The sequence below is a fragment of the Triturus cristatus genome, chromosome 3_2 (genome assembly GCF_964204655.1).
Source record: "Triturus cristatus chromosome 3_2, aTriCri1.1, whole genome shotgun sequence".
Lineage (NCBI taxonomy): Eukaryota > Metazoa > Chordata > Amphibia > Caudata > Salamandridae > Triturus > Triturus cristatus.
The window spans coordinates 550753678-550781624 of record NC_140584.1 but is presented as its reverse complement, the minus strand read 5'-3'; the positions used below and the strand labels follow the sequence as shown (position 1 = coordinate 550781624).

Here is a 27947-nt window from a genome sequence, read left to right as displayed (position 1 = left end):
TGAAACCACATGCCTTTTCTCCGTTAATTTGACTTGCTCCCCCTGTTCTTTACTAACGTCTCCCTAGACGATCGATGTCTACGTCGTTTCTGTTACCTTTTGACCAGATGTTGCCGTTTTACTGTATTGATACATTTTATGCTATTCGGTGCCCAACTAGCTATGCTGGCACATGTCACATTATATGTTTTGCTGCTTTTTCACATAAATGTCATGATATTGTTCGGCACAGCTCCTGCTCTTGACAATCCCTTTCTCTGTGAACCACCTCAATAACCTCCCTTGCTTAGAATCCGCGTGTTCTTTTCCTTGAAATTTTCCACCTTTCAGTCACATACAGTATTTTTTCGACCTTATTTTGTCACTGATATTTTGTCACTTTTTCTCTACGTTCCCTGATTGTTGATATTATGTTGTTCCCAGCCCTGAAGAGTTACAGGCCACTACCTGTAGACGAAACACGTGTCAGCTGGCGTTTGTGCTCTGATAAATCTCAAACTTGCATTAAACCAACATTTCAGGAACCATCAATGCTGACTTACTCCTGATTCTCTTTATTGTTAATGTCTCGTTATTCCTAAACGTGTGCGCAGGATTTGTTTACATACTAGTGCTTCAGTTGAGGTCCGCAGTCATCCATACAACAGTTTGCTATGCATGTGCTGCTTCCGGAATCAAGCAAAGGATATCAAATTATTTTTTAGAATATAATTTCAAATTCCTTAATTAGCAGTGTTTTAAATGTTTAAATTACACATGATGTTTATGGGTATATACATTAATAATATGCTAATATTTAATTTTTGTAAAAAGTCACATACCCCTCCGTAAGTCTTATGGCACCTCAGTTGTCCGTGGGCCACAGGTCAAAGAAACACTATTCTGTGTTATATTCTACGAAAATACTACATACACCAGTGACTACAACTAATAGTGATGTCATTAATAAAGTTGCTTGAGAAACCTAAAATAGATAAATGGTGTGAGAAATCTTCCCTGCAGAACTATGTTAGTAACAATTTAATACTGAGGGCCCTACACATCCTGTTATTTCGAAACTATGCTGTTGAAAGTTGAGATGTATCAATTTATTTACTTTCCTCACTAAATAAACATGGTAAGTTGGATGATCAAAAGCTTAACTTAAAAAAAGACACAATACAATCTAAATTGGAGATATTTGCCCATACACAAAAGATTTGAAAATGAATTCTCATTTGAGGAAAATACCAGGATGAAGTCAGTGGTATAAAGCAAAGAAAATGTGAGAGAGGTAATAAAATGTGGTCGATTAGTAGAATCTATACTTTGCTCAAAAATAGGATCATCTTTATAAATGATGAATTAGTAAAACAGACTTGATCCTTTTGAGATCATATATCCCAAGTTCATCATATTTGGACTCCTAACATAATGAAGACCATCTTATTGAAAACAGGTGAGCTCAGTATTTGTACAGAAAATGAGAGTAAGGTTAGTGGGGCATGGAAATCAAGACACAAAAAGACCAGGCAATGTAACCCCAGATCACTTCAAATCACTTGATCTCCCCGTGCCTAACAAAACAAAAAAAAAAAGAGAATGTGTCAATCTGTAACATAACTGGTACTCATGTGAAGCGCTCTGATACCTGATATCCTCAGGTCTAGTTTGCGCTATATAAAACTCAACAAAAAACAAACATTAATTCTCCAAAGACAGAATGGACCACAAACGGGGGAGGATATGAATCAAAGGGAATTTGCAATAATTAGTTTATCATCTAAAGTACTCCAACATGATGAAAATAGTGTGTTATAACAATGACTTTCGTTTTGTTCAAGTACTAATATTGGCTGACAACATTCTGGATTGATTTGTTTACTCATAAACACTACTTGAAAAAAGATTTTTGCTGGGAAAGCAAACCAGTTGAATATGACTGAATCTTTCCAAAATAATCTATTTCTGATGTTGCATGAATTGGTCAAAGAGGAAGCACAAACAGTTTCTTATAATGTAGATTATATATCAAGTTTTGTATCTGAGAACTTGGGGATTGACTAACTTGTGGCAGAATAGGTTTCTAGTGGTAAAGTAGGTAATATTGTGATCATTTCTAAAGAATGTTCTCTCCATGAAGGTTACAGACAGCTTAATGATGAAAGGTGTTGTAATAAATGAGCAATCACACTGCCCACTTGCAACCTAAATTAAGAAAAATGATAAAGAAATTGTAGACATTGGTACAATCTGTCAAATGGAAGGAATGACTGTATGTCCAGAGCACCTGATGATGCGTGTAATTTACTTTCTTACTATGGGTTTACATTTGCCTGAAAAAACCACCTGGTATTCGTATTGTCGGTATTACAGTCAGCCTCACTGCAAATGTGTCTAAATGCATCAATTAATTTCTATTGCCCTGTGTAATCTTTTTAACGTTATACAAGGAGATGCCACCAGAATGTTGGAATGTCTACGGCTAGTCAAGGATTGGTGTATTGCCACATTAAATATATGCTCTTTGTATAACTGTATCAAAAATGATGGCAATCAATTAGGACATCTTTTCTATCCGATTGATCTGCATCTTAATGTAATCACACCCACATGCTTATTGAGCTGGCCACCTTTACTGTCAAATAGAAATTATTATTCAAGATAATTTCTATATACAGCAGCGAGGTACTGCCATAAGCATAGCATTTGTTTCATAACATGCTAACCTTAAGACTGGCTTTTTTGGAAAAAAAAATAAGCCTGGTCTCAAGATCTGGAGGAATAAAGTTGTTACTGATTCAACTGAGATAGATGATGGTCTGGATCATGTTACATATTTTATATTGACAGTCACTATATATTCACATACATCAATTTTTATGTTTTAATACATTGGTATCTTAGCTCACATGGTGTTAATTTTGGTTCCTCTTTTGTTTACTGTTTGAGGCAATATATGAATATTGTTCTTAGGTAAAGCACTGTCAGCTGGACTGGAGATTCTGATCTCAGGGACAAGACACCACTGGAATGATGGTGGCTCCTGAGGTTTAGAGACTGCTCGCTTATGGTCATCCTAAAGCATGAAAGTTTTCTGGAGGTCAGCAGGAATAGTTCACAAATAATGAGGAGACATGATGACTCACGGTGGTCCGTACTATGGACGCTGGCATCACTTGACCAATAGATCCTGCAGCCCAGCTGTGCTCTGAGCCTTAGTTCTGCCTTACCAGGGTCAAACTGTTAATATTGATGCTCTTGCTCTTCATGGAACTTCCGTTAATAAAAAATGTCATGTTAAACTGTTTCCATGTTAATCATTTGGTCAAAACGAATTAGAGACTTGTTCTATGTAACTTGCAAATGGTCTATATAAGAGAAAACCAAATGAAATTGCTATTATGTAAGAAAAGAAAACTGCTTTTATGTATAAAATTGTCTTTATGTAAAGCACTCCCTTGCCCTTTGGGTCTGACCCATGCTATATAAAACTGCTAGTAAGTAAACCCACGTTTGGTTTTTTTTAAATTTATTTTTCAGTTTTACCAAACAGACAGCAGGAAGGGCACCATTATACATGAGACACAGCAGGTCATGAGGAAAGGGTTCATTATTCAAATAACTGACGCTCTGGTGGTCTTTCTCCATCTCTCCACGTTGCCAGACCATACACCAGACAGGCAGCATAAGCACCCTCAAATTGCCGCGGCTAGACCTCTTCCCCCCTCCCCTAGTCTCATCACCCACATTTTCACTTGTGCCGTTGCTCTCAGCAGACTCTGTGTCTTTGCGCGGGTCTAGACAGGTGTCTCACACATCCCTCGATGCCAGGATGTTATCCTCCAGTTTAGCATCCCGCCGACTCCGCTTCATGTGCACCTCTTCGGCCAGTGCCCATTCCTGTACCTCCCTATGCCACTGTTCAACTACTAGGATGCTTTAACCCACCCAGGTGATGGCCAGTCTGCCCCTGGCCAGAGCCAACGGCAGTTGCAAGAATTTATAGACATTTTAAAACCCTTTGGTCTCCTAACAGAGCCCAGCAGACAGTGTAGTGGTGTACGGTCAATTCATAAGTGTGTGTCCCGGTGCATGTCCGTCACTACCTCTTCCCAGAAGTCCTGCACTGTACGGCATCTCCAGGCCTGGTGCAAGCAGTCCATCCCACCTGTGATACAGCGCAAGCAACTATCTGAACGGGTGAGGGATATATGGTGTAGACCTTTGGGATGGGGGGGTCATATAAGTCTTACGAAGGAAATTATGGTGCCCCAGCTTAAAGCGGGCATTACATGACACCAACGGAGAGTCCAGGTCCTGTTCACATGCTGTACGTGCCCTGGGAGGTGGGCCAACCAAGTGTCTACATGCATCTCAGGACAATAAGGCATCAATTGTACGCGTGGGCAGGAGTGCCACAAGGAATGAGGGCCAGGTCAGTTTGCCCATCTCGGCCAGTCCCAAATGATGTAGGAAATGTCCCGGCTGTAGTATGTCTTCACAAGCTTGTTCAAATGTAATGAAAAACTCTTCCAGGTACAAGTCCCCCAACTGTGCACACCTACCGTCCCTCCAAGCCTGAAAGGACATGTTAGCCTGCATCTTCCGGACCGGTGCCAGTATATATAGAGGGAGCTGACTAGGAAAAGGGGTGCGTCTCAGAACCACTTCTACATAGCCTTCCTAGATGCAGGCAGACAACATAGGGTAGGTCCCTAGTGACTCCTGTCCCCTCCATTAATGCCACAGGGAGGCGGCCCGTGGCCATCTATCCTGCCAGTAGACGCTTCTCCCAATTGTTCCTCTAGGCCAGCCACCGGGCCGCATGTTGTAGATGCGCTGCTTAATGATACAGATCAAGCCTTATAACCTCCAAGCCCCCGTCCTCATACTGACGGGTCTACGTAGCCAGAGCCACTCTACTGCTGCGGCTGACCCACATTAAGGATACAGGTACAGTGTTCAACTGTTTAAAACCTTCTGGGGTATGGGGCAGAGCGAATTTTGCAGTGCATACAAGTATCAATTTTGGACACTGCCAGTCTGCCCATCAGCAACAGCGGCAATGTGTTCCAGAATGTCACCGATTTCCACTGGGCATCGACAACCTTGTCCACCTTAATGTGTAGTTGCTGTGACTCCATATGGGCCACCTGTATCCCCAGATAGCGAAAGTGTTCCCATCAGAGGCCCAGAGTCTAGAGACAATCTAATTGCATAGAGACCAGCCCGCTAAGGGAAAGAGCAACAATTTATTGCAGTTGAGGCGGAGGCCAGACAGGCTCCCAAACTCATCCAGGAGTTGCAACAATGGAGGCAACGCTATGCGTGGAGCAGCAACATATAAAAGTGCATTATCCGCATAGAGCGAGATGATGTGGCTAGGGTCACCCAATCGTATACCCCAGTCCCACAAAATATGACGCACCCAGATCGCCAGGGGTTCTTTGCTAATGCAAACAGGAGGGGTGACGGGCAGCCCTGCTGTTTCCCCCTCTCCAGGGTCCATGCCTCCAAGCTACTTTTCCCCACGGGCCCTCTTGCACTGGGGCCGTTGTAGAGCAACCAAACTCATCCCTGGTATTGTGGGCCTAGACCCATAACTCTGCACACTTCAAGCATTTAACCCCAGTCCATTGTGTCAAAGGCCTTTTCTAGGTCAATGGAGACCAGTGCCAGCTACTCGTCCTGGTGCTCTACCTCATGTAAGACATGAGCGAGATGTCTGAGACTCATACCGGTGTTGCGCCCAAGGATGAACCTGCACTGATCCTCATGCACCAGCTGCTTCATATGGGGCGCCAGACGGTTGGCGAGTAGTTTGCACAGTATCTTCACATCTGCATTTATCATAGTGAATGGCCTATAAGCGGCCGAATCGGACTTGTCACTGCCCTGCTTAAACAATCATATCTCTCCCTCCCTCCCTCATTGATGGGGCAGGACTTCTCTTTCATGTACCTCCAAGATGACTTCTAAGAGACCCTGCATGACCGTCGCCGAGAATGCCTGATAGAACTCAGGCGGAAAGCCATCACCGCCCGGTGCCTTAGCTCACGGCAACATACATATTGCTGTGCGCAGTTCCTCCAGCTCAACTGGGGCATCAAGGGCTTCAGCAGACAGCGGTGCAGGTCAGGGGAGGTCCAGTCCCTCCAGGAACGGAACATAGTGGTCCAATGCCAATAAAGTAATTTTCTCGTCTGCCCCTACTAGTGCAACGGGGGCTCCCACAGAGACATCACTACCACCACCACCACACACATTGTAATATTCGTAGAGTGGGGGGGGACACCAAACGGTCGGTGAATATCCCCCTCTGTGTCTGTGCCTCCGCAGTCCCTGGCAAGGTAGATGTGTGTCTGTACCAGTGAACCCCCTCACTAGGAAGTCTGAGGGTACCGGCTGGGACTATGGCTGACTTTGGTACTCTGGTTCACTGGGTCAGTGCGGGGGCATCGCACCAGGGTGCGGTGAAACTGTGATATCCCCAAACGAGTCTAGTGTGGGTGTGTATAGTGGGCCCAGCTGGGGTCATTCTGCCATGCAGCACCTATTTAAGGAAATTCTGGCACTTTGGGGGGTCGAGGGGGCACTCCAGCACCACCTCAGCAGCACTCCCCCCCCCCCCCCCCACCGCTCTGCTCACCATGAGCCTGACAAGTTCAGTCTGTCCTGGGAGGAGAGGGTAGACAGACTGTGCAGCTGCAGGTCCACTGCCCTACCCACTGGTAGAGCTCCCACACTTCTCGAACCACCAGCTCTACTTGGGTAGGGCCAGATTAGCGATGGTGGGGGCGCCTCAGGATCACAAGGGTGAGCTCAGCATATTCAAATGGGCCACGCCCCAGGCCATCCAGTATGTGCTACAATCGGAGTGCACCACCAGAGGCCCCCTGGGCCCCTGCGGGTCAATTACATGCCTGCTTTGCAAGTCGGCATCCTGACGTCCCTCACAGCGGGCCCCCAGTCTGCCACGGGGAGGCCCCCTCTGCCGCAGCCACACAGAGTCCCGACGGGGGCCACCGGGCGGTGTAGGCAAGTACACTGGCCTTCCGGGAGAGTACCGCACCCCGTCGCCAGGTGACCCCCGCTGCTGATGATTGCGCAGGTCATCCGGCAGGCACAGATCGTGTGCAGGCCGCAGCTTCAGCCCCTGGGCTCCCGGCAGACTTCGTGTGGGAATGCAACCCGAACCCAGCCTCCTCACATCTCCCCTTGGCACCGGCTGTGCCCACGGGCCAGCCTCCGGGGTCTGTAGGGTGTCCCTCAATTTCTGTGGAGGTGGGGGCATCAACAGGGCGTGCCCTGTGCCAGGTATCTGCTATCACGAGAGGCCGCGACTCGCCGCAGTCCTCAGTGATGTAGCTGCTCAGTCCAACTCCCTCACTCTAACCTGAACCCTTGCAGACAATTGCTTCCCGGCTTTCAGCAGGGCTCGAATGCTGTGCGCCGTCTGCTTCACCGGGATAGCTGTAGTGGGCTACCATAGGGCAGGATTATTATGGATTAAACAGGATCTAGGTGGAAAAATGTCTGGGAGCTCACGTCCCATCTGCCATGCTGCTTTGCCACACCCCCAAGTAAACCCACGTTAATTTTGGAAAGGGTAATTTTACTCTGTAGCTGCTTGCATAAACTCACTAGAAGAATGTAGTTTGTTGTTGTAGGAAGCTGGCTCTGTATATACTATACAAAAGAGATGTAGTGTGCTCCGCGTCCTGTGAGTCCCCAAAGGTATGGCAGAGGTTAAAGTAGATACCTTACTCTCAAGTTAGTGGTAGCTGGGCTGAGCAGTTAGACTTATTTATTTATTTTGAAGGTTTTATATAGCGCTAGCTCCACCCGAGGGTATCAGAGCGCTTTACATCAGCAAAGTGCATACGCAAGAAAACAATCATAGCATTTGAACGAAACAGGTTATACAGGTGGTCGAACAAATAAAGGGAACAATTTAAGGGACATCGTGGGCAGAGATACATGTAGGATAAACAGAAAACAAATTGAAAGAACCAGAATGTTCTTGTAAATACTGATTTCACAGTTTGCCAAGGTGGACTCAGTGGACATAGTAGAGAGTGTGGGGTATAATGAGGGGGATGGAGGTGAGGAGGGTGTCAGGGTGGGGTGGGGGGGTAGGAGGAGTTGCCTAAGGAAGGAGGAGGGGAAGTAGTCAGAAAGGAGTACCGGGATTTACTATCCCCAAAATTTAGTGAGAAAATGAATTTTAAGGTCTCTTTTGAAGCTGGAATAGGTGGGGTTGCATCGAAGGTCATTGGGGAGGGCGTTCCAAATGGTTGGGGCCTTGCCAGAGAAGGAGCGGGACTTCGAGGCGTTTTTTTTTTTTAGTAGGTGGGTATGAGGAGAAGAGTGTTTGTGCTTCTCAGTGTTCGGGCACAGCCAGCTTTTTTAAGTTTAGTTGTAAGGTAGGTTGGAGTCTTCTGATAAAGGGCGTTGTGAGAAATACAGGCAATTTTATAGGAGGATCTGCCTTCAATGGGGAGCCATTTGAGGGTTTTGAGGGCAGGGGAGATGTGATCAAAACGTTTACAGATTGTTGGTAGTCTGGCAGCGAGGTTGAGGGCGGATTTGATGGGGGCAAGGTGGATTTTGGGAGTACCAGAGAGAAGGGCATTTCCGTATTCGATTTTGGATATGACAAGAGACTGGATAATTAATTTGAAGTCTTCAGCTGGAATAAAGGTTTGATTTGTTTTGAGATGCCGGAGTGTGAAGAGTGCACTTTTTGCTGAGTTCTTTACATGGGAATTTAGTGTGAGTTTATTGTTGACGGTGATGCCTAGAGATTTAACAGAATCGGCGAGGGAAAGAGAGAAGTTTAGCGCGTTAAGGTCAGCGATCCAGATTTGAATGGGGAGAGGGTTGTTTTTGGGAGAGAAGAGTATGATTTCAGTTTTGTTAGGGTTGAGTTTAAGATGGTTGTTGTGGAACCAGGTTTGGATCTAGGTTAGTGCAGTGTTAAGGTGCAGGATATCAGCATGGGATTTTATTTTATAGTACAGTTGGGTGTCGTCAGCGTACAGGTGATAGTTGATTTTAGCTTGTTCACGTATACGGGTAAGGGGTTCCATAAAGAGGTTGAAAAGGGCAGGGGAGAGGATGGATCCTTGAGGGACACCTAAGGAGACAGGAGTTGGGCTAGAAAGGCAGTTTTGAATTTTAATTTGTTGGGTTCTATGTTGGAAGTAGGAAGTGAACCAGTTAAGGACAGTGCCATTGAGACAAAAGCGATTTTTGAGTGTATTGAGTAAAGTAGGGTGGTAAACTGCTTAAGATTTCTGGTCACAATTGTAGTTTTATTGATTTTTATTGGGGCGGGTGGGGCAGGAGGGGAGATTGTGAACAGAATGAGATGGTGGTCAGACCAGTCGATAGGGATGATGTTGGATAAGGATGTAAGATCATGGTTGGAGATGATGGCGTCTAGAGTAGCTCCTTTGGCGTGGGTAGGGGAGTGGCAAAGTTGCTTGAGGTCGCTAATCTCAAGGAGGTTATTGAGAAGGAGGATTGCAGGGTCATCCGGTTCATTCCAGTGGAGGTTCAGATCTCCTAGGAAGAGGTTTTTGGAGCTGGAAAGAAGAGATTCAGTTAGAAGGTCAGAGAGTTCTTCGGCAAAGGGAAGGGGTTCACCAGGAGGGTGGTAGATGTTATGCAGTCGTATTGGGGGGAGCTTTTCATTTTGAGTTCGGCTCCGAAGTATTCGAAGGTTGTTTAGTCAGGGTTGATAATCAGGGAGAGTTGTAGTTCTTCTTTAAAAATGATTGCTAGACCACCCCCTATTTTTTCGGGTCTGTCTCTTTGAGCCAGGTTTCGATGAGGAAGGCGATGTCGGCACCTCTGTTAAGAATGGTTTCTGAGATTTCGGTCGCATGCCGGGCAGCAGAGCGGCAGTTCACAAGCATGCAGGTAAGGGGCTTGGGGTTGGTGATAGGGGCGGGGAGTAATTGAATTCTGGTGAGTTGAGGAGGGGGTCTGGATAACAGGGATATTGGAGTGAGAGGGGGAAAGATGTTTAGGTGGGGGATTGTTAAGGTAGGCGTTGCAGAGGACAGAGAGATCCAGGGCGGTGTAGGTATTCGAGGTTCGAAGGGGTCTGTGAGAGCGGGTGAGGAGAGGCATTGTTAACCAATGTTTGGGATATGCATGTTTTCGTGGGTTAGCATATGGGGGATAGGGCCAAGAGGGGTGGGCTATGGGTTTGTGGGATTTGAACTGATTGAAACCATTTCTGAGTAGGGTAAGTTCAGTAGCTAGGGTAGAGCGATTGTGGTCCAAGTTACGAAGAGTCTGGCAGAGGTTGGATAGGAGGGAAGTGGAAGTGGTTGGAATGGAGGAGGAGTTAGGGACGGAGTGGGAAGGGAGAGAAGGTAGACCGCTTGGGGTGAGCGGTTCATCAGGGGGGGATAATGTGGGAAGATCAGTGTTTGAATGCGGAGTGTGGGAGGCCAGGGGAGGGGAGGGTGGTGTGGCCCGGTAGAGGAAGGGATGGGTGTGATGTGTGATAGCCTGGAGGGGAGAGAGGGGGAGAGGTGAGGGGAGAATGTGAGGTGCGAGAGGGGATGTGGTAACGGCGTAATGGGTGGAGGTGGTACTAGGGAGGTGATAGGGTGTTGGAGGTGGACGGTCAATTGGGGACATGGGAATTTGGAGGAGTGGGGGGGTAAGGTTCCAGAGAGGTGGTTAGAATAGGAGTTAAGGAGAGGGATGTGTCATTACGGGTAGGAGTGTCATGGGGGTGTGGAGTTTGTCTCTGGGAGGCGGAGGAGATTTGGGAGTGGGTGGGGGAGGGAGCTGGTGTGGGGAGAGGGGATCGGATTGCTGTAGGGGAGAGTTCAAGTGAGGGTGGCAGAGAAGTGTTGTTTGTGGAGGGAGGGGCAAGGACCTGAGGGGTTACGGTCATTATGGGACAGTTTAGAAGGGGAGGAGGGGTACTAGGGAAGTGATAGGGTGTTGGAGGTGGACGGTGATTAGGGGACATGGGAATTTGGAGGAGTGAATTAGAGGAGAGGGGTTGGATGGTTTCAGAGAGGTGGGTAGACTGTTGCAGAGAGGTGGGTAGACTAGGAGTTAAGGAGAGGGATGTGTCCTTACGGGTAGGAGTGTCATGGGGGTGTGGAGTTTGTCTCTGGGAGGCGGAGGAGATTTGGGAGTGGGTGGGGGAGGGGGCAGGTGTGGGGAGAGGGGGTAGGTTTGCGGCAGGGGAGAGTTCCAGTGAGGGTGCCGGGGTAGGAGTTGTTATATGGGGACTGTCGTTAGGGAGAGGGTTAGAGGTTGTGGCGGCTGTGGGGTCCTCGGAGGGGTTTTGGGACTGAGCGGGTGTTGAGGGAGGAGTAGGTAGTCAGCTGGTTAGAAAGAGTGCTGAAGAGGAGTTCAAAATTGTGAGGTGCTGTTCGGAGGCTTGAATCAGGATGTTTCCAGTTTTGTAGATGGAAATGGTTATTTCACCAGGGAAAAACGAGGTAGGAGAAGTGGCAAGTTTGTAGCCGTGGGGGATTTTAATTGCGCTAGATACTGGGAGGTTGTGTAAAAAGGCGCTCTTCCATTTGGAGGGGCGTTTGGTGTAAAATATATAGTTCATTTTAATGGGGAATTTGGGGCTGTGGTAGTTGTCTTCAATTAGGGTTTCAGGATGCTGGATTAGGAATTTATGTTTAAGATTCTTTTTGGCATTTTTCTAGAGGTTGGGAGGGTATGGAATGGGCCAAAAGTTGGGTCCATGTTTGGTGAGGGCGGAGTGTTTGTCGGTTGGGGCATGATGGGGGTGTGGTGTGTGGGTGGTATTGAGGAGGGACATGGTGGTGAGGTTTGGCTGGGGGAGAGTAAGGGAGCGGGCAAAGAGAGGGGGGAGAAGTTTAGAAGGAGATTTAAGGTAAGAGCATGGAGGGAGAGGGTGTGGGAGGGAGGGAGGGGTTCGTTTTGTGAGACAGTAGCAATTCGGGAGGGTTGGGTCGGAGAGACGCGGAAAGGTGGGGTTGGAGGGGGGAAAGAGTTAGGGACAAGGTAGGGTAGGACTGGGGGTATTAGGATTTGGAAGGTTGCCAATATAGAGCGGAGAGAGGTAGAGGTAGTTGACCAGGCTGGTGTTCGGAGCTAGTAAGATTAGGGGGGGTGGCAGTGGGTTGGAGTAAGGGATTGAGAGGAGGTATGCAGGAGGGTTAGAGTGGTGTTAGATTCAGAGTTCGAGTAGGTGAGGAGTGGGGAAGACTTTGTTAAGCAGAGAGGGGGATGAACTGGGAGGTGTGTGGAAATGCAGGGAGTGAAAAAAACAGCAGCAATAATAGTGAACATAGGAACGGTACAGGCAGTGATGGCGCATATATAGTCCGTTGAAATGGCGAATGATTAGGGGAGTATATGAGAGATTTGTGAGAGACCCGAAAGGATCAGAGTGTCATAGAATTTAGTCAGTCCTAAAACCGTTACAGGTGGAGTTATGGTGCGTGAGTCTATGGATCATCATTAGACCGTGAGGTGAATAGAATGACAGGAAGTGAGAGGAAAGGGACAATAGTTAAAAGGTAATAGGATCAATACATTTAGTTTAAGGTACATGTGGATTTGATATAAGAAGCAATGAGGAGGGATCAGGAGGAGGAGAGCATGTAGGGGAAGTAGAGGAAAATGAGAATGAAAGGGGGTTCTCGAAGGGGAGAGTTCAGAGCAGGTAGGTAGAGTGCGTGAGAGCTGGGTTAGATAGGGGGGGGCGATTAATGGCTGAGAATGATAAACAGACGGGAAGAAATAAAAGGCTAGGGCAGGAGCATATTAACAATGGGAAGATACGTAGGAGAGAACTAACCTGGAAGCAAAGGTATAAAATGGTACTAAGGTATGAAGGAAATCGCAAAAGTGATGAAAAGGATGAGATGGGAATTAACGTTAAGGATTGTCTGGCGTGTCTGGTGAGGGTTTGGCTTAACATGTTCCGGATTCATTGGGAAAGCGTGGGGGTGTGGACTTAGAGATCAGGTCCAGGGAACAGAGAATGTCATCCTGTTGTGGCGAGAGATGAGGCAAACGGAGCACGGGGCATGCTGGCCCAGAGAGCCAGAGGTAGTGTTAAGCATTTATTGCACACACTCCGACAAGAAATTGTCACACACTCAAAGACTGAATCCAGACCAATTGTTACTTAATTTTATTATTAGAACCAAGAATCACTTAGTGGAGGTAAGTTGTACAGTTTGTAAAAATAGCAATACTTTTCAAGAATACGGTTATCTTTTGTAAATGCAGTTGTATACTTTACAGTATTCATCTTCCATATCTTTATTCGGATATGCATTATCCATAAAAGTACAAACATTACTCATAATCACATACATAGTCCATCATCATTAAAATATTAAAAATAAAACTCATCAGTTAAAATATTACTAAATTATCCATAACTTGATATCATCGACAATGTTAAAATAACAGTGTGCAAAGTGCAAATATTTCACGGAAGAGCAACTAAAGACGGCCAAATCCTTGAATCTCAGAAAGGTTACAGTTAGCAGCATTAAATGAAAGTGCAGGTGTGCACAGTACAACATGTAAATACAAGCAATACAAAGTCCAAAAATACATATTGTACAGCCTAATCCAGCAATCATCAATTCATAGAAAAACGTGAGCGGATGGCCATTTTCAGGAAGGTGCACACTTGATATGTTATATCATCATCTTTAAGCTGGAAAATAATTTTGTATGCAACCTTAAAATCCGTTGTGCCCTTTGCCCTGAAACAGTATCAATAACTGCATACTATATTTTTGATAAAAAGAGCAAAAGAACAGAAAGTGTAACATAGACTGTTTCCCTAAGTTACCTCATGGGCAAGCCAAGTTCTCAATATTAGGTTGATAACCTATAGGGAAGCACAACAGATACTTTATTGAGCCCGATCTAAGACGAAAAAGAAGGCTTTGCTCCCAGCGAGTAATATCTCTTAAGAGATAACTAATAGGAGAGCATAAAGGAGATCCGGCCTCGCCTGTCATTAAAATATATTGTTTCACAGATACTTTGGCGGATTCCTGGGCATATCTCGCATCCCCGTAATATTGATATAAAACTTTGCGGATAGTCTTTCCATCAATTCCATCTAGTTGCTCAGGATTATAAAAAATATGCTCTAGATTGACCGCAGTCAAATTTGCCCGTACTTGGGCCAGCCAAGGGATATCACCGCCCTTATCACATTTTAGACAATCTGCCAGAATCTCCCTTGTTAATAAGGCTGCTGGATTTTTCCAAACCTTTAGCCAAAATAAAACAGGGCGGGACCTAATGTAATCTTCCAAGTATGGCATTCTTAACTCGTTATGGCATACAAAGGTGGACGATGAAATTGGTAGGCCCAAAAGTCTCCTGCAAAATCTGTTTTCTTCGGCCTGGACACTTTTCAAATTTATATGGCCCCAAATTTCAGTCCCATAAGTCATAATTGGTACACATTGTGTCCTACAGATTTTAAGCAGGGACAATACCACCTCAAATCTTTTCAGTTGGGGGAGATTTATTACTGAGTTTATGGCTCTTGAAAATGTTATCAGAAAATTGTAAGCCCAAATAAGGGAAAGTGCGAGTGCATATCAAAGAATCAGGGCCCAAGGTAATATTATTAATGGAACGTTTCTTAGGACCACAACACATTAAAAAAGATTTTTTTAAATTTGTGCAAAGATCCAGATTATTCATAAAAACTGCAAATCCCCCAACTAAAATTCTCAAGGCATTAGGTGTTCGGCCCATTAAAACAGCATCATCTGCATATAGTAAGGCAGGCAGTTTGTTACCATTAATTATAGGGACATCGGTGGTTTTGGTTAGACAGGACATTATAAAGTTCATTAATATATAAAATAAATAAGAGTGGGGTGAGAACGCACCCTTGTCTAACACCTCTCCCAACCACTATGTCTCCTGACACTGCCCCATCCATACTTATCCTTACCCGGGCCCTTAAGTTCCTATGCAGATATGCTAAAAAATACACCAAATCTTTATCTAACCCATAATCTAGAAGGCATTGCCAGAGCCTGGATCTATTAACAAAATCAAAAGCGGACGAAAGGTCCATAAATGCCAGGTAAAGAGGACTGTGTCGGGCGATAGTGTATTTCCCTATGATTAAATTAAGATTCAAACACTGTTCCACAGTACCAAGATGACTACGAAAACCCAACTGACATTTATTTATTATATTTTCATCCTCTGCCCAAGTTCTGATCTTGTTAAATAGAACTCTCCCCAATATTTTAAGGGTGTTATCGATTAGGGAAATGGGTCTGTAACAGCTTGGGTTCGATCTATCTCCTGTTTTAAAAATGGGGATAATTACAGATGTGGACCATGTATTTGGGATTTTTGTTGTGATTAAATTGTTAAAAACGTTAAGTAGCAGAGGAGCCCAGAACTCTTGCCTTGATTTTATAAGGTCAATAGGCAGCCCATCCGGGCCTGGGGCTTTATTCCCACTCTGGATTATTGCCTCCTCGACCTCAATCAAAGAAATTTGAATTTGGGTAGGCATAAAATATTCCAGAGCGTCTTCGCATTGGAGCGGGGAAGCATATATTTTTGAGAAATGAGCAACCCACACTTCACTAGTTATATTGCAACTTAGGGGGGTAGATGTATTCCAAAAGCTCTCAGGGACTTGGTGGCAGACCAAAAATTGTTTATATTATTAAGTTTGGCAGCACAAGTCAGGTTATTCCAATACTCGTTTAAGACCACGTCTCGCCTTAATTTTATTACACTTTTATAATTGTGCCTTAGGGTTCTAATAAGAGTGGGATCTCTAGGGGAAACTGATAAAGCTGCTCTGAGATACCTATTAGCCCTAGAGCAGGTGTTGTCAAACCACCAAGGGTCAAATTTGTGTAGGGCTGCAGGTCTGGAGATCAGTTCCATAATGCTTACACATAATAGAGTAAAAGCAGAAACTGCCTCTGGGTTGAGGTCAGCCAAAGTGAGACAAGTCTCACAGAGAGATGGATAAGTTTTTACCATCTTCTGGAAGACCTCCCTACAATCCATACCCTTCCATTTAACTCTTAAACTATCAGTTGAGAGTTCTAAGTTTCCCGCTCCCAATTCTCTTCTAATATTTGGTCGCAGGGTTACCCGTAACGAGACCGTAATAGGATTATGATCACCAAAAGTGGATGCCCTGAACTCTGCCTCAACTAAGTAGTCTTCTAATGATGGAGATATGAAGACATAGTCTATAGTTGAGGCTCGTCCTAGGCCTCTATAAGTGGGTAATGGATTATCATTAGTGTTATAGCTGCAATGTCCATCACGTTTAAGAGACTGCTACTTGATAGGTGGTCTAATAGCTTGTGTCCTCTCTTGCATGGGTTGGGTGGAATAAATTGGGAAGAACACCTGGTAGTTCCTTCTCCTATCTTTGCATTAAAATCACCCCCCAGGCATATCCCTGCCAGTTTGTACTTTCCCAATAAATTGTCCAGATCCTGAATAAAGTTAAAAAGGTGAACAAAATTTACATTTGGTGTACTTAAGAAATCATTATTATAGAAATTAATAAAACAAATAGAGGCCCCCCGTGTGTAGGTCAGTACTTGGAAATTAACATTCTCGGTGGGAATTACTTTTACTCTACCACCTGAAGCGATGCTGACCCATATTGATAAACCCCCTGAAGGTCTGCCATGTTTAGGTTTAGAGGAAATAATATTAAAACACTCATACCCTTCGAGATATAGCTCTTTAGTTGCCCAGTTTTCTTGGAACATAAGGATGTCAAATGTATTTATCATATTTGCCCAATCTTCTATATTTAATTTTAAGGCCAGACCTGCCACATTCCAACTCAACACCTTCAATATTGAGTCAGAGCAATCAATTAATTGGGTCATTTCCACCCCAGGGCTGATATTAGAAGTCTCCTTAGGTACCATATAGACCAATCCAGTAGTTTGGGTTTTGGGTGAAAGTCAATCAAGGGTATCTAAGTCAGAAATAGCCAAAAATCTATTTACCGACTGATAAGAAGGGCTGAGGAGTGGGCACTGTATAGATGGCGGTTTATAGAAGAAACCAGGGGTAATGCACAGATGTTTGTAGAGGTGAGGCAGTTGGTCTCTTTAACTGCTAATATGGATCCAACGATCCTAGGCCGGGAAAAATTAATAACAATGCAATCGCCCCTGATAGTTTTCGCTGCAGGTCCCACCCAGCCTACCCTTCGTGCCATAAAAATTTCATGTATATCAGACCTCCTGTACCCTTTGTGTTTAGCCATCCAGTCCACACATTTATTCTGCAGTTGTTCCCAGGACTCTGGTTTATTTTTCTCTAGTGGGGTTACCCCTACAAGAGTTAGCACATATGGACAGGATGCAGGGGGTAAATTTAAAACATCCTTGTTTGGTTCTACATGCCCCCTGGTGCGAATGTCAACAACACTCGTGCTAATTATCGGACCATCTTGGGAATCATCAAGGTTTACATTTTGGGTATTGGCAGATCGAGTATATGGCTTAGAGGCTAGGGGGTTTCTCGTTTTATTATTAGAATCAAGGGGAACAGGCAACGACTTTACGGTTTGGGGCACTTGTCGAGCCAGTTGCACATTCTGAGGTGGATTTTCCAGAGTGCTGACCTGTCGAACTGGCTCATTGTGTTCCCTGCAAGGTGGTGTTGCCTTAGTAGTTAGGGATTCCAGGCGATCTAAACGCTTCCATAACTTATCAAAACTTTTATCCACAAGCCCTTTAACACGATCATACAATGTGTCAACTATGATATCTATAGCAGTATCCCCAAGTGTGAAGTTAGAAAAAAAAAACAGTATTAAAAATGCTTTCTGTGACTGCCAATAAAATAGAGTTGTATGTTTTTTGCTGTGAAAAGGTTAGAAACTTACAATGCAATCCTATGGAGGAAAGCAAGGTTAGACAGTTTGCAGGTAAGTGCTCAACTTACATCCCCAGACTTTGGGGGTTTAGGAAAACACAGGGCAAGATTCAATATCAGGTAGTTATTGCACCACCAGCGGTGCTGGGGTGGCCAGGTGCAGAGGTCACTGGGCCCAATGTTATCCAATGGAGCCTGGGATGGTACCGCGAAGAGACAAGGTTTGCAGGTAGCTACCCACGGTCTTAGGGCAAATGCCCCGGGAGTTGAAATGAGCAGAGGGGCCCCAAAGCAGCACAAAAGCTACACCACCAGCAGCACAGGGGTGCCTGGGTGTAGGGTGCAAATCCGCATCAGGCGCCAATGCTTTTCAATGGAGATCGTTGGTTTCGGAACGAGGCTGCAGACTTGGACCAGGAGACTAGATGAAGGCGACCAATGGCTGGGCAGGTAAGTTGGATAGCTGCGGGACACCTGGGCACCGTTTGCTAGGCTCCCCAAGGTCGACGCAAAGGGTGCAGGGGTGCCTTTTGGTGTCTGGTTTTCCAGGCTGGTTCTGATTGCGGTCAGGGGACCCTTCAAACAGAGGCTACAGGCGTTGACAGGGATCCTGGAGAGGTCCGCCACCGATGCAGACGAGGTCTGTATCGCCTGGGAAACTTCACAGGACAGGGGAGTCACTCAAACTCGGGCTGTAGGCATCAGGGGGCAGAGTGGTGCAGTGTTGCGGGTCCGGAGACTGGAGTTGGTTTCTTTGCTGGACAAATCCGGTGTCCACGGGAGACAGGAGTCTTTGTCAAAGACAGCACAGGTCCTTTGGGGTACTTGAGGTTGCTGGCTATGGGCCTCACTGGTTTATTGAAGCAGGGTTGCTGGGGGAGACAGGCTTCTTCTCCACTGCTGCACAGCTCTTCGGTCCTTCTTCCTAGATAGTCAAATCTAAGGAGCAAGGTTCGGGGTGCCCCTAAATACTAGATTAGATTTAGGGGCGTTACAGGAGTGTGCCGGTCGGGACCAATGGGTCCCTTCCCTGGGGTGTCTCACCCCCCCCCTCATTCCACCCTCCAGTGGAAGGGGGGCATATGCCTCCTCCTGATAGGAGGGTACTGAGATGTGTTCTTCACTTCGCCTCCCCCACCTGAGGGATGGGGTTGGCAAAGGTGGGTACACCTCCCTTTCTGTCTAGGTTTTCCTGACGATTCTCCCGCCCAAAGTGGGGGTCAGGCCCAGGGGAATGCCAGCCGCTGATATCAGCAAAAGCGGGGGCAGCTAACAAAGACGGCAAGCCTTTAAAGCTTCCCCTTCGTGGACCCTGCCCATCCTGGGGGAGGAGGCTTGACACCTCTGCCCAGGATGTGCTTTGTTTTAGGACCCAGAGAGTGGGGGCTATCTACCCAGGGGTCCAGAAACTTGTCTGGGGGTGGCAGATGGCTGGGAGCCAGTCAGGTACCACACCATGGCTGGTTGTTTTTCAGGTGGCATCTCTAAAATGCTTAAATCCCAATCTGGCATCAGTGTGGGTTTAATGTGCTGAAAGGTTTGGTACCAAACTTCCCAGTTTTCAGTGGACCCATCATGGAGCTGTGGAGTTCATATTGACAAACTTCCAGCCACTATACCCAAAATGGCTTCACTGCACTTACAATGCCTGTGAATGAATGATGTGCATATTGCCTTGTTTTTTCAGAAAATTGCCTAGTTGTAACAAGCATTGGCAAAGCCAGAAGGCAACATCTTACGGATCTGTTGGGTCTGGCAGTGTAATTTCTTTATTCTTTACTGTATCAGAACAGCTGCTTTACTGCATGAAGGATGGATGAAAAGAATAAGCTGCTGCTGGGCTGTGTCACTTTGTTGGTGCATGAATGAGTTATTCACCCATGCACGCACCTACAAAATGACGCTGGCCATGGGCCACACCATCATGTTTATTTCAAATGTTAATTGAGCCAGGGGTCGGAGTAATGGGTAGGGGAGGGCATGGGACAGCAATGTCGAGGGTGTGGGAGAGCAATGTGGAGCAAGCGGAGAAGGAAGCCGGCAAATAAAGGAGAGCTGAAAGCAACATGAAGTAGAGAAGGGCGGCACAGAAGCATGCAGATAAACTAGAGCAGAATGGGGTGGTGTGGGGCAGAAGCAAGTGAAGCGGAGGTGTGAACAGAAGGAAGTGGACAAACAAGAGCATCATTAGGGACTCAGAAGCACATTGGTGAGAGAGGTCAACATGACTAAGCGACAGAAGAACACATATGAGAGTAAGCAACGTTGGTCCACAGTGAAGCTCACGGGTGAGAGAGGGCAACATGAGTGTGGGGGCAGAATCACACCGGTGAGAGGAAGGGACAGAGTGGAGGGAGAGAATCGCATGAGAGAGGCAGCTCGAAAACGCACACAAACATAAAGAAAAAGGTAACTCCAAAAACGCGAGCTGTGGAAGGACACAAGTACTTACGCTGTGCTCCAGGGGAGGAGCAAGCACAAGAAGAGGAAGGAAAACCCAAAGAAGGTAACAAATAAGAACCAAGCAAATGAGATTGACAATACAACCAATGAATGGTAACCAGTGGGCGGATTCCAAGCCCACTCAAAGCTGTCAGTCTCACAACAGACAGCGATGTCTAGTAAGCGAGACCTAATAAAAATCAATACACACTGACATTTATCTGAGGCTTATTTCTGGAAGCAGTACCCTATAACCATCACTCGTATGTTTTTCTGCTGGGTAAACTCACTCTCATGAATTTGACTCAGATGAGGCAGGGTGTAAGGGAATGAAATCAAATGTATGATAACAGTAGCTGTGTACATCTGCAGCAAACCTTAATTAACTTTAAGTACTTAAATGGGGATGGCCACCGAGGAAATCCAAATAAAATTGAGAATATCCGAAATGGTTAAATCAGATTCGGGTTTCTGTTTTGGCCATTTTGAGTGGTTATGTGGCCTGATATGTTACATTGGTTTGGGCTTGTCGAGCTACTGTATAATAAAATCCTGTCTATTGTTTTGTTTAGAACCGCCAGAAAATATGCAAATACTCACCAATTTAATTCATTACCTTACTCATATATATTCTAAATGGATATCCTGAGAGCATGGCTGGATTTTACTATTCAGTTGCCCAACGAGCCTAGCTGTGTGAATGCATAATTTTTAAAGTAATTCAGTTGCTGTGAGGATATACTTTTCACATTGTAGTATAGTTTCAAGAAATTGTTTAGAAAGCCAGGTTTATGTAACACAAAATCTTTTACAATGCACATTCTTCGGCCTCTGTGCGGAAATGAAGGGGAAAGAAGTTGTGGCTAATGATCTCGGGGTCGATTTTTATTTAACTTTTCGCTCATAGTGCTTTGTGATATTACTAATTTAAACAAAAACACTAACTAAAATGAATGTGACTATATCATAATCCTATATCTAGTGAAATGATTTATACATGGGGTGTCCAACATAGGTCCAAGAGGGCCAGATCCATGGCATGTGTTCTGGATATTCACATAATTTGTTGTATGATGACTCAGAATGGACATCAGTGGTTCTTAACCTGTGGTTTGAGGCCCTTGGCCTGCACATGGGGTCCGCGACTGTTTAGAAAATTAAATATTAACAGATTAATATAGTGTATATAAATAAAGAAGCAAAATGAACAATTGAAAATGTTAACACGTTGTGTAAATGTGAAGGAATTTGAAATTGGAGGCTAAAAATGTCATCGGTGTCTCCAGATTGATTCTTGAGAGCAGTGCAAGTGCATCAAACAGAACACAGTGTGGACAATGAGGGGCCTCTATTTGTTTGCAAATTAGAAATGTTTTATCATTTGTGTATTTTTTTTATGGATGGTTGTTTCTTTATTGTTTTGTTTACGGTTTTGCGATTCAGATAATTGAAAATGCAGAGGTCCCTGACTTCCAGTAATGTTTTATTGGGTTTCCCAGATTCCAATAATAAATCAGTGGGGGTCCAAGGGTTCCGGTATTGATTAAGTGTGGGTCTACAGATTCAAAAGTTTGAGAACCACTGCTTTACATAGTTAGTACCAAACCTAAAACCTTTGCTTGGACTGACGTTCCTGGGCGTATGTTGGCCACTTCTTACTTGCCAGAGGCTAGATGTTAAGCCTAGTTTTGTGATGTAATGCACATTCCATGGTAGCCCTTTTCTGCCTTACCAGTTATCTTTCAAGTTGGATAATCTCACTGCCAACTTTTAATATTGGACAATATTTGTGGGTTTCTAATGCATGTTCAGAGAGCGGGAGAAATCAATAAAAAAGTAGACGTGTAAATTGCTTTCCTCAATTTTGTGCAAATGATATGTGTATTAATGTGTTAATCTTTGCTGTGAAATATCTCTTTTAAAAAGGTATACTTGTGAGCTTGATCCTAGATTATAGATAGAAAGGGGCTGTAGTGTAGTAGGTATGTGGCAGCTAACTGCCCTCACCCACTAGATATAAGTTGTTAATTGACTGACTGCATGACGTTTGGCAGATGGCAGGTTTTATTTTGAAACACTTTTTAAAAGAAAGACTTTCCTTGGTATTACATTTTTATGTTAAAAACCTTCAAAGCTTATAGTCTTTCTTTAAAAAAATATTTTCAGAAATTGCTTTGATGCATACATTTTTTCCCACAGACTAGAATGCCACATAACTTGCTGAACTGTGAAGGCAGACTATTAAAAATGCCAATGTTTATTAGATCAAACCGGAGAGAGTGAAAGTAGTTGATTGATCGCCTTTACCACCAGTGTGCTGTAGGGCACCAGGAGATCCTATAATAATAGCTATAATAAACTCTGTGGGATTGCAAATCATTTTATAGTGTGTTGTTTTCCTACTGCGTGCGGTGTCTGCTGTGCTCATTGCTCTGGGGTTTGGGCGCTTTCTGACAGCTAGACATTGTAAGCCTTAAATTGAGGCTCCCGTACGTAAATACAATGAAGCCTCAAAAGGCCAAGCCAGTTTCACAACTTGTTCTCTAGGTCTGATTGTGGAAACATAGACACACAGCAGACTTGAGAGCACAGCCTGTCCTGCCCCATCACGGTCCATCGATATCGGTTCAATAAGCAGAATGCTTTTTTAATGTCAGCCGCGGAAACACAAGACATCGGGATTGCAGTTCAAACGATTTTGCCCTCTTCGGGTTCATCTTTCAGCTCTTTCCTGAAATAACCATTTCCTAACTATTATGACACAAATTATAGAGCCAGTGATCCGTGCCTTCAAACGCCGAATATGAAAGGGCTGTTGAGCCACTGAACTAGAAAGCATTAAAGATGTTAAGGTGCAGCTCCAAAAATAGTGATACATCTACTGCAAATTATACATCTGAACTTTGGACGCCCCAGTTTCTAGTCGTAAAGGTTGTGACACCCAGCGCCCTTTTCAAGCCATCAGTTACTGTCAGTGGCTCCCGCTTCCTTGTGGAAAGTATGGTGATACGGATTTCCATGCGGACTCGCATCAACCCACATTCCTTTTTCCCCATCCCATGTTTCTGTACTGTTACATAGTTGCATGTGTATTATTCACCCATCTCCGTAAATCGCCCACAAGTCCCAAGATTTCATGAGAGAATTTTCCAGAAAAAGCACCTCTGCTTATTGTGGCAATCCTGCCGCCGGTGCTTTCCCTCTGAACTTCAACGGTCTAATTACCATGCCCGTAATCTGTTCCCAACACTGCTGCCCCTCTTCCATGACACCGAGGTTCACACCATCTCCTCTTCGATACATTTGAGATGTACTATCGATTTTTGCACCCCCTCCGCCCCCCCCCCCTCTTAACTTTTCTTCTCTCTCCCGTTTGATTGACAGTATCATCCAGACAAACAGAGTGCAGATGTGCCAGCAGGAGAACTGAAGGAGCGCGTGCAGAGGTTCATCGAAATTGATCAGGCGTGGAAAATTCTAGGGAATGAAGAGAGAAAAAAAGACTATGACCTGCAGCAGCGCGGTAGGTCTCTGTCTGCGCGTTCTGCGGCGGAAGCAGCTTTTCGAGCACGGGGCGTAAGAGCGCCTGGCAGATATTTCAAAGTGCTTTTGTGTGATCCGTGATTTGAGTTTTAATTGCTTTTTTTGCTTGCAAACTGACGGAGGCATTATTGTTTTTAATCTTGCGTGCACTATGCTATTTGTCGGCGCCAGTAATGTTATTGTGTGCCTATTGTTAGGAAAGCGGTCCTGCCCCCTTTATCATTAATATTGATAGCATATTTTGATTTCATTCCAAGGATGTTCCACTTTCATTATAGGCAACAGAACATTTGGATAATGCCACACCAACCATAATGGTTATCATTAGGTCAGGCGTCCGCATCAACCACATTTTAAGGTTCTCTATAATGTTAAGGAGGCAAAGGCAAACCAGTGTCTATAGAAAGACAGTCGTATGGCGCAAATACAGGGAGAGCCACAGCCGTCAGATTAGCTCTTGTATTCTTGACAGGCTTGACCAACCTGTGAGAATTGTGTCGAACTAAATTGTCTTCTAATCTTTCACGTCAGTGTGCCCTATATTTCAGAAGGACGAACGATGGTTTGATTGTTACGTGTTCGACATTATCTATGTATATTTTTGGGTTTCATACTTTAGGCCATATTTTTAATATGTTTGTTTAGGCTAAACTTTTCCAAATATATGAATATGTTTGAATAAATATTTTCCAGCAAAGCGCATTATCTCTGCAGTCTGGCTGCCTTCTATTCATGCAGTTCGAAAAAAATAGCCTCTTCAATGAGCGAGAAGCTACTGGAAACCAGGAAAATGGGAGAAATGTAGGTCAGGCCTGTCACACATGAGCTAGCGTTACATGAAGTGATAGGCTGTCGTTCTGTCCTAGCCTCGGGATAGGCGTCCCTCAGCCGTCCATTAGAACCTGCAGTAAATGTATATACACCCTACATGTTAATGGCGGTCGTCAATAATAATGCTTTGCCCGTGGGGAAACCACTCCTCACACTCCTCAATCACATACTCACCCCTCTACTGCCATGTAGTCGCCACTTCTTTTCAACATGTCGCATAAAAGCCGCCTTATTTCTCTGTAGTCTGTTGATTTGTCCTTTTCCACTGTCCGCTGGTAAGCCCTCTATCTTACCATCTTGCAGCCACCGTTTCTTTCTGTTAAATGGACAGATGCACTTAAAGAAAGAAATACTTCGTATGATAACAGTGCATATTTTTCTTTGTTTTTAGAGAGGGGTGGGAATGAAACATTTCTACTTGGAGAAAGTATTTTTTAGTTGAATATTTTTTTCACAGAAACTTAAAATGATTGTGTGTTATTCTATTTTCCTTAGAATTGTTAATGAGATCCTTTGACCCTGCAACAGTGTGATTTATTGTTTTATTTTGGGGTGTTTACATTTACCCCACAATTGGAGGAAGGATTCTGACATGGTCAAACATGTTAAGTTTATCTTTGCTTTGGGATTCTCCTGTATACGTTAAGTTATACATCTCCATGTATGAAGACTGAGTGTGTGTACACTGGAGGGTTTTTACTTACTACCGCGCCAGACTTATGCCTCAACAAGCACAGTCCTCATCAGGCTGTGAGAACATAAGGCAATCCTTAGCTATGCACTACACTCAGCCCCTGTGGCCCCAGAAGCCGCTTCACTTTGCTTTGGCCACACACAGCAGGTTTAAGACCATTTCATGGCTGGGCCTTGTACCCCTGCCCTCAGCACTCCTTTCAGCACCGAGAGTTGGCTGTTTTTTTAATTAACTTTATTTGTGTTTATCTGAAGAGAGTACCATAGATGCAAGATGGACCTCTCCAAGGTTTCTTGGCATTGTCTTACTGCTACTGGATCTGTGGGTCCTCAGTTTGAGTCCATAGTTGCTTTGTTACTCTTTTTTTCTTTTTCTTCATTGATCTGGCCTTCTGCTTTTCCCAGCACATATTATCTGAGTCTAGGGATGGTCCCTTAGCCACTTAATGTTTCACCCCACAATTTGTTTCTGTGGCTTCTGATTGAAGAATATTCGGAACCCTCCTGTGGCACAACACAGCACACATGGCAAGCCACACTTCCTTTGATCCACAGATCCTACAGTTACGTTTACACACCTCATTTTTAGGTCTACCATTTAGCCAAGACTTCCTCATTTTGCGAGAAAAAAATAAATATATATATATACTGGCTGAAAAAAGATATATATCTTTTAGGGAATTTCAGCCAGTCCTCTTTATTCATTCTTCTGCTGTTGTCATTCACGTTTTTCTTCTGCTCACTTCAGCCATTGGCTAACTTCAATGTGACCGAGAGGATTCTGCAATATATCCTTTTTGGGGACAAAAAATATTTTTCTTTATAGCCATTTTTTAAATTGAGGAGGGCCTGGTAGCTCCCCCAACAATAACGTTTTTAAAAACTGACAAAAAATATGCATTGAAAATAAAAAAAAAGGCTGGTAGCCAATGCCAGACCTATTGGCGTTGCTAGAGCTCTTTTTTAGATCGAGCCTAGGCAGCGCGCATGTGCTGTCTGCAAAACCTGCTGTATTCAATAACATGACTTTGCTCCCGCCTGCTGCTTACCATAGATTTATTCCACTATTGCTCTTATTTGCTGCCTCCTAACTGGTTCCTGCAGCCGAAAACGTCACTTCATTCAAGGCTGAGGAGCACAGGCCAAATACAGTTTCCTTACTCTTGCAGTGTTTAGCTGTTGTTTGGAGGAACTCTTTTTTTTTTTTTTTTTTACATTTGTTTTTCCTCATCCATATCATGTCCGAGTCATTTTCCACTTAACATTGTAATCATTTGCTACACCATAGAAATGTGCATGTTTGGATCCGCATTGTGAATACGTGTTTTCTTTTGGACATTTCTGCGATTTACACGGCAATAGATGAGCAATGAGAACATATTGTTCTTATTCCTATTCTGTAAGACTACATCACAGAATCTGTTATGAAGTGAAGAAGTGAAGGATGATTACTGTGAACAAGTAGGCTAATGGTAGGGCGCTTGCGTGGGCATGCTGCATGCTTCCATTTAATGTCTCATTCCATGAGCCTACATTGCGGGACCTATCTAAAGTAGTATCTTAAACATGCGCATGAGTACTGGTATTTGAATGGCAATACACGCTATAGTTGTTTTGTTTTTGGGGCGTGGCCAACAAGTATGTTATGAGTGTGTGGGTGGAAGAACCATGCTTTTTGGCTAGTGTGTTGATGAGCGGATTAAATTATGTACAGAGATCGACTTCCCCAGAATGTAAGAACAGCCCCAAGAGGTTAGTACCACCGAATTCCTGTGCCAGAAGTTGCAGAGCAGTCATCCTATCCATCTGCACAGTCTGTTTATCTGCTAAAATGATAAACCAATATAGAGCGAGTAAGTGAGACCTTATTTTTAGCATCTGTTTTACTGCGCGTGACATAATGTGGAGTTAATCTTTTTAGCGATTTATTATTGCCATTTATTATGCTTTATGATTGTACCCAGAAGGTTTTCAAGTTTTCGGGTGGTTTTGGATAACCACAAAAAAATTAAATAATAAACACACAGAGGCCCCCGTAGTGTAACCAGATTCTTATTTGTTCTCCTTCATAATCTTCTCCCAGCAAACCCTTCTAAAGGAAAGAAGTGCTCTTTAAAGAGACACAACTTTGGATGTACCCGATGTCCTACTTGTGTTCTTGAAGTTGTCGAGGCAGTGGCTCTGAATACCACGTTATTTGTTTTTAACACATGGCCTTGTCCTTCCCGTATATCGTTTGTTTGTAATGTATTATAAACTATGATTGAGAGGCGTTCTGAAGCCAGACCCACAGATAAGGTGCACCCTGAGATTCAGCAGGAGCTGATGGGGCTTGCTTCACATACTCACTCGGTACATGGGAGTGGGATGGTGAGCACATCTTCAAGGGTGCTTTTGGCTTCTAGTCTGCCTCCTTGCCCCCTACCCATTAGGGACTGTCCCTGAAGTGCCAGTGCAGGACTTTCGGCCCTAACCTTTCCAGGCCCCCATTTCTCGACACAGAAGCAACTCACATCACCCCCCAATTCCCCTCGGAGTGCCGCTTCTTTTCGGGGGTCAAA

At 44.6% G+C, this 27947-nt stretch overlaps 1 protein-coding gene across 2 annotated transcripts in view; it reads left to right on the top strand.

Moving 5' to 3' along the window:
* Positions 1-27947, top strand: part of DNAJC24 (DnaJ heat shock protein family (Hsp40) member C24) — a 245238-nt gene that overhangs the window by 128060 nt on the left and 89231 nt on the right. For both annotated transcript variants that reach the window (XM_085648289.1, XM_085648290.1), the window contains one exon: positions 23704-23842. In XM_085648289.1, coding sequence (XP_085504415.1) covers positions 23704-23842 — 139 coding nt within the window. The remainder of the gene's footprint in view (positions 1-23703; positions 23843-27947) is intronic.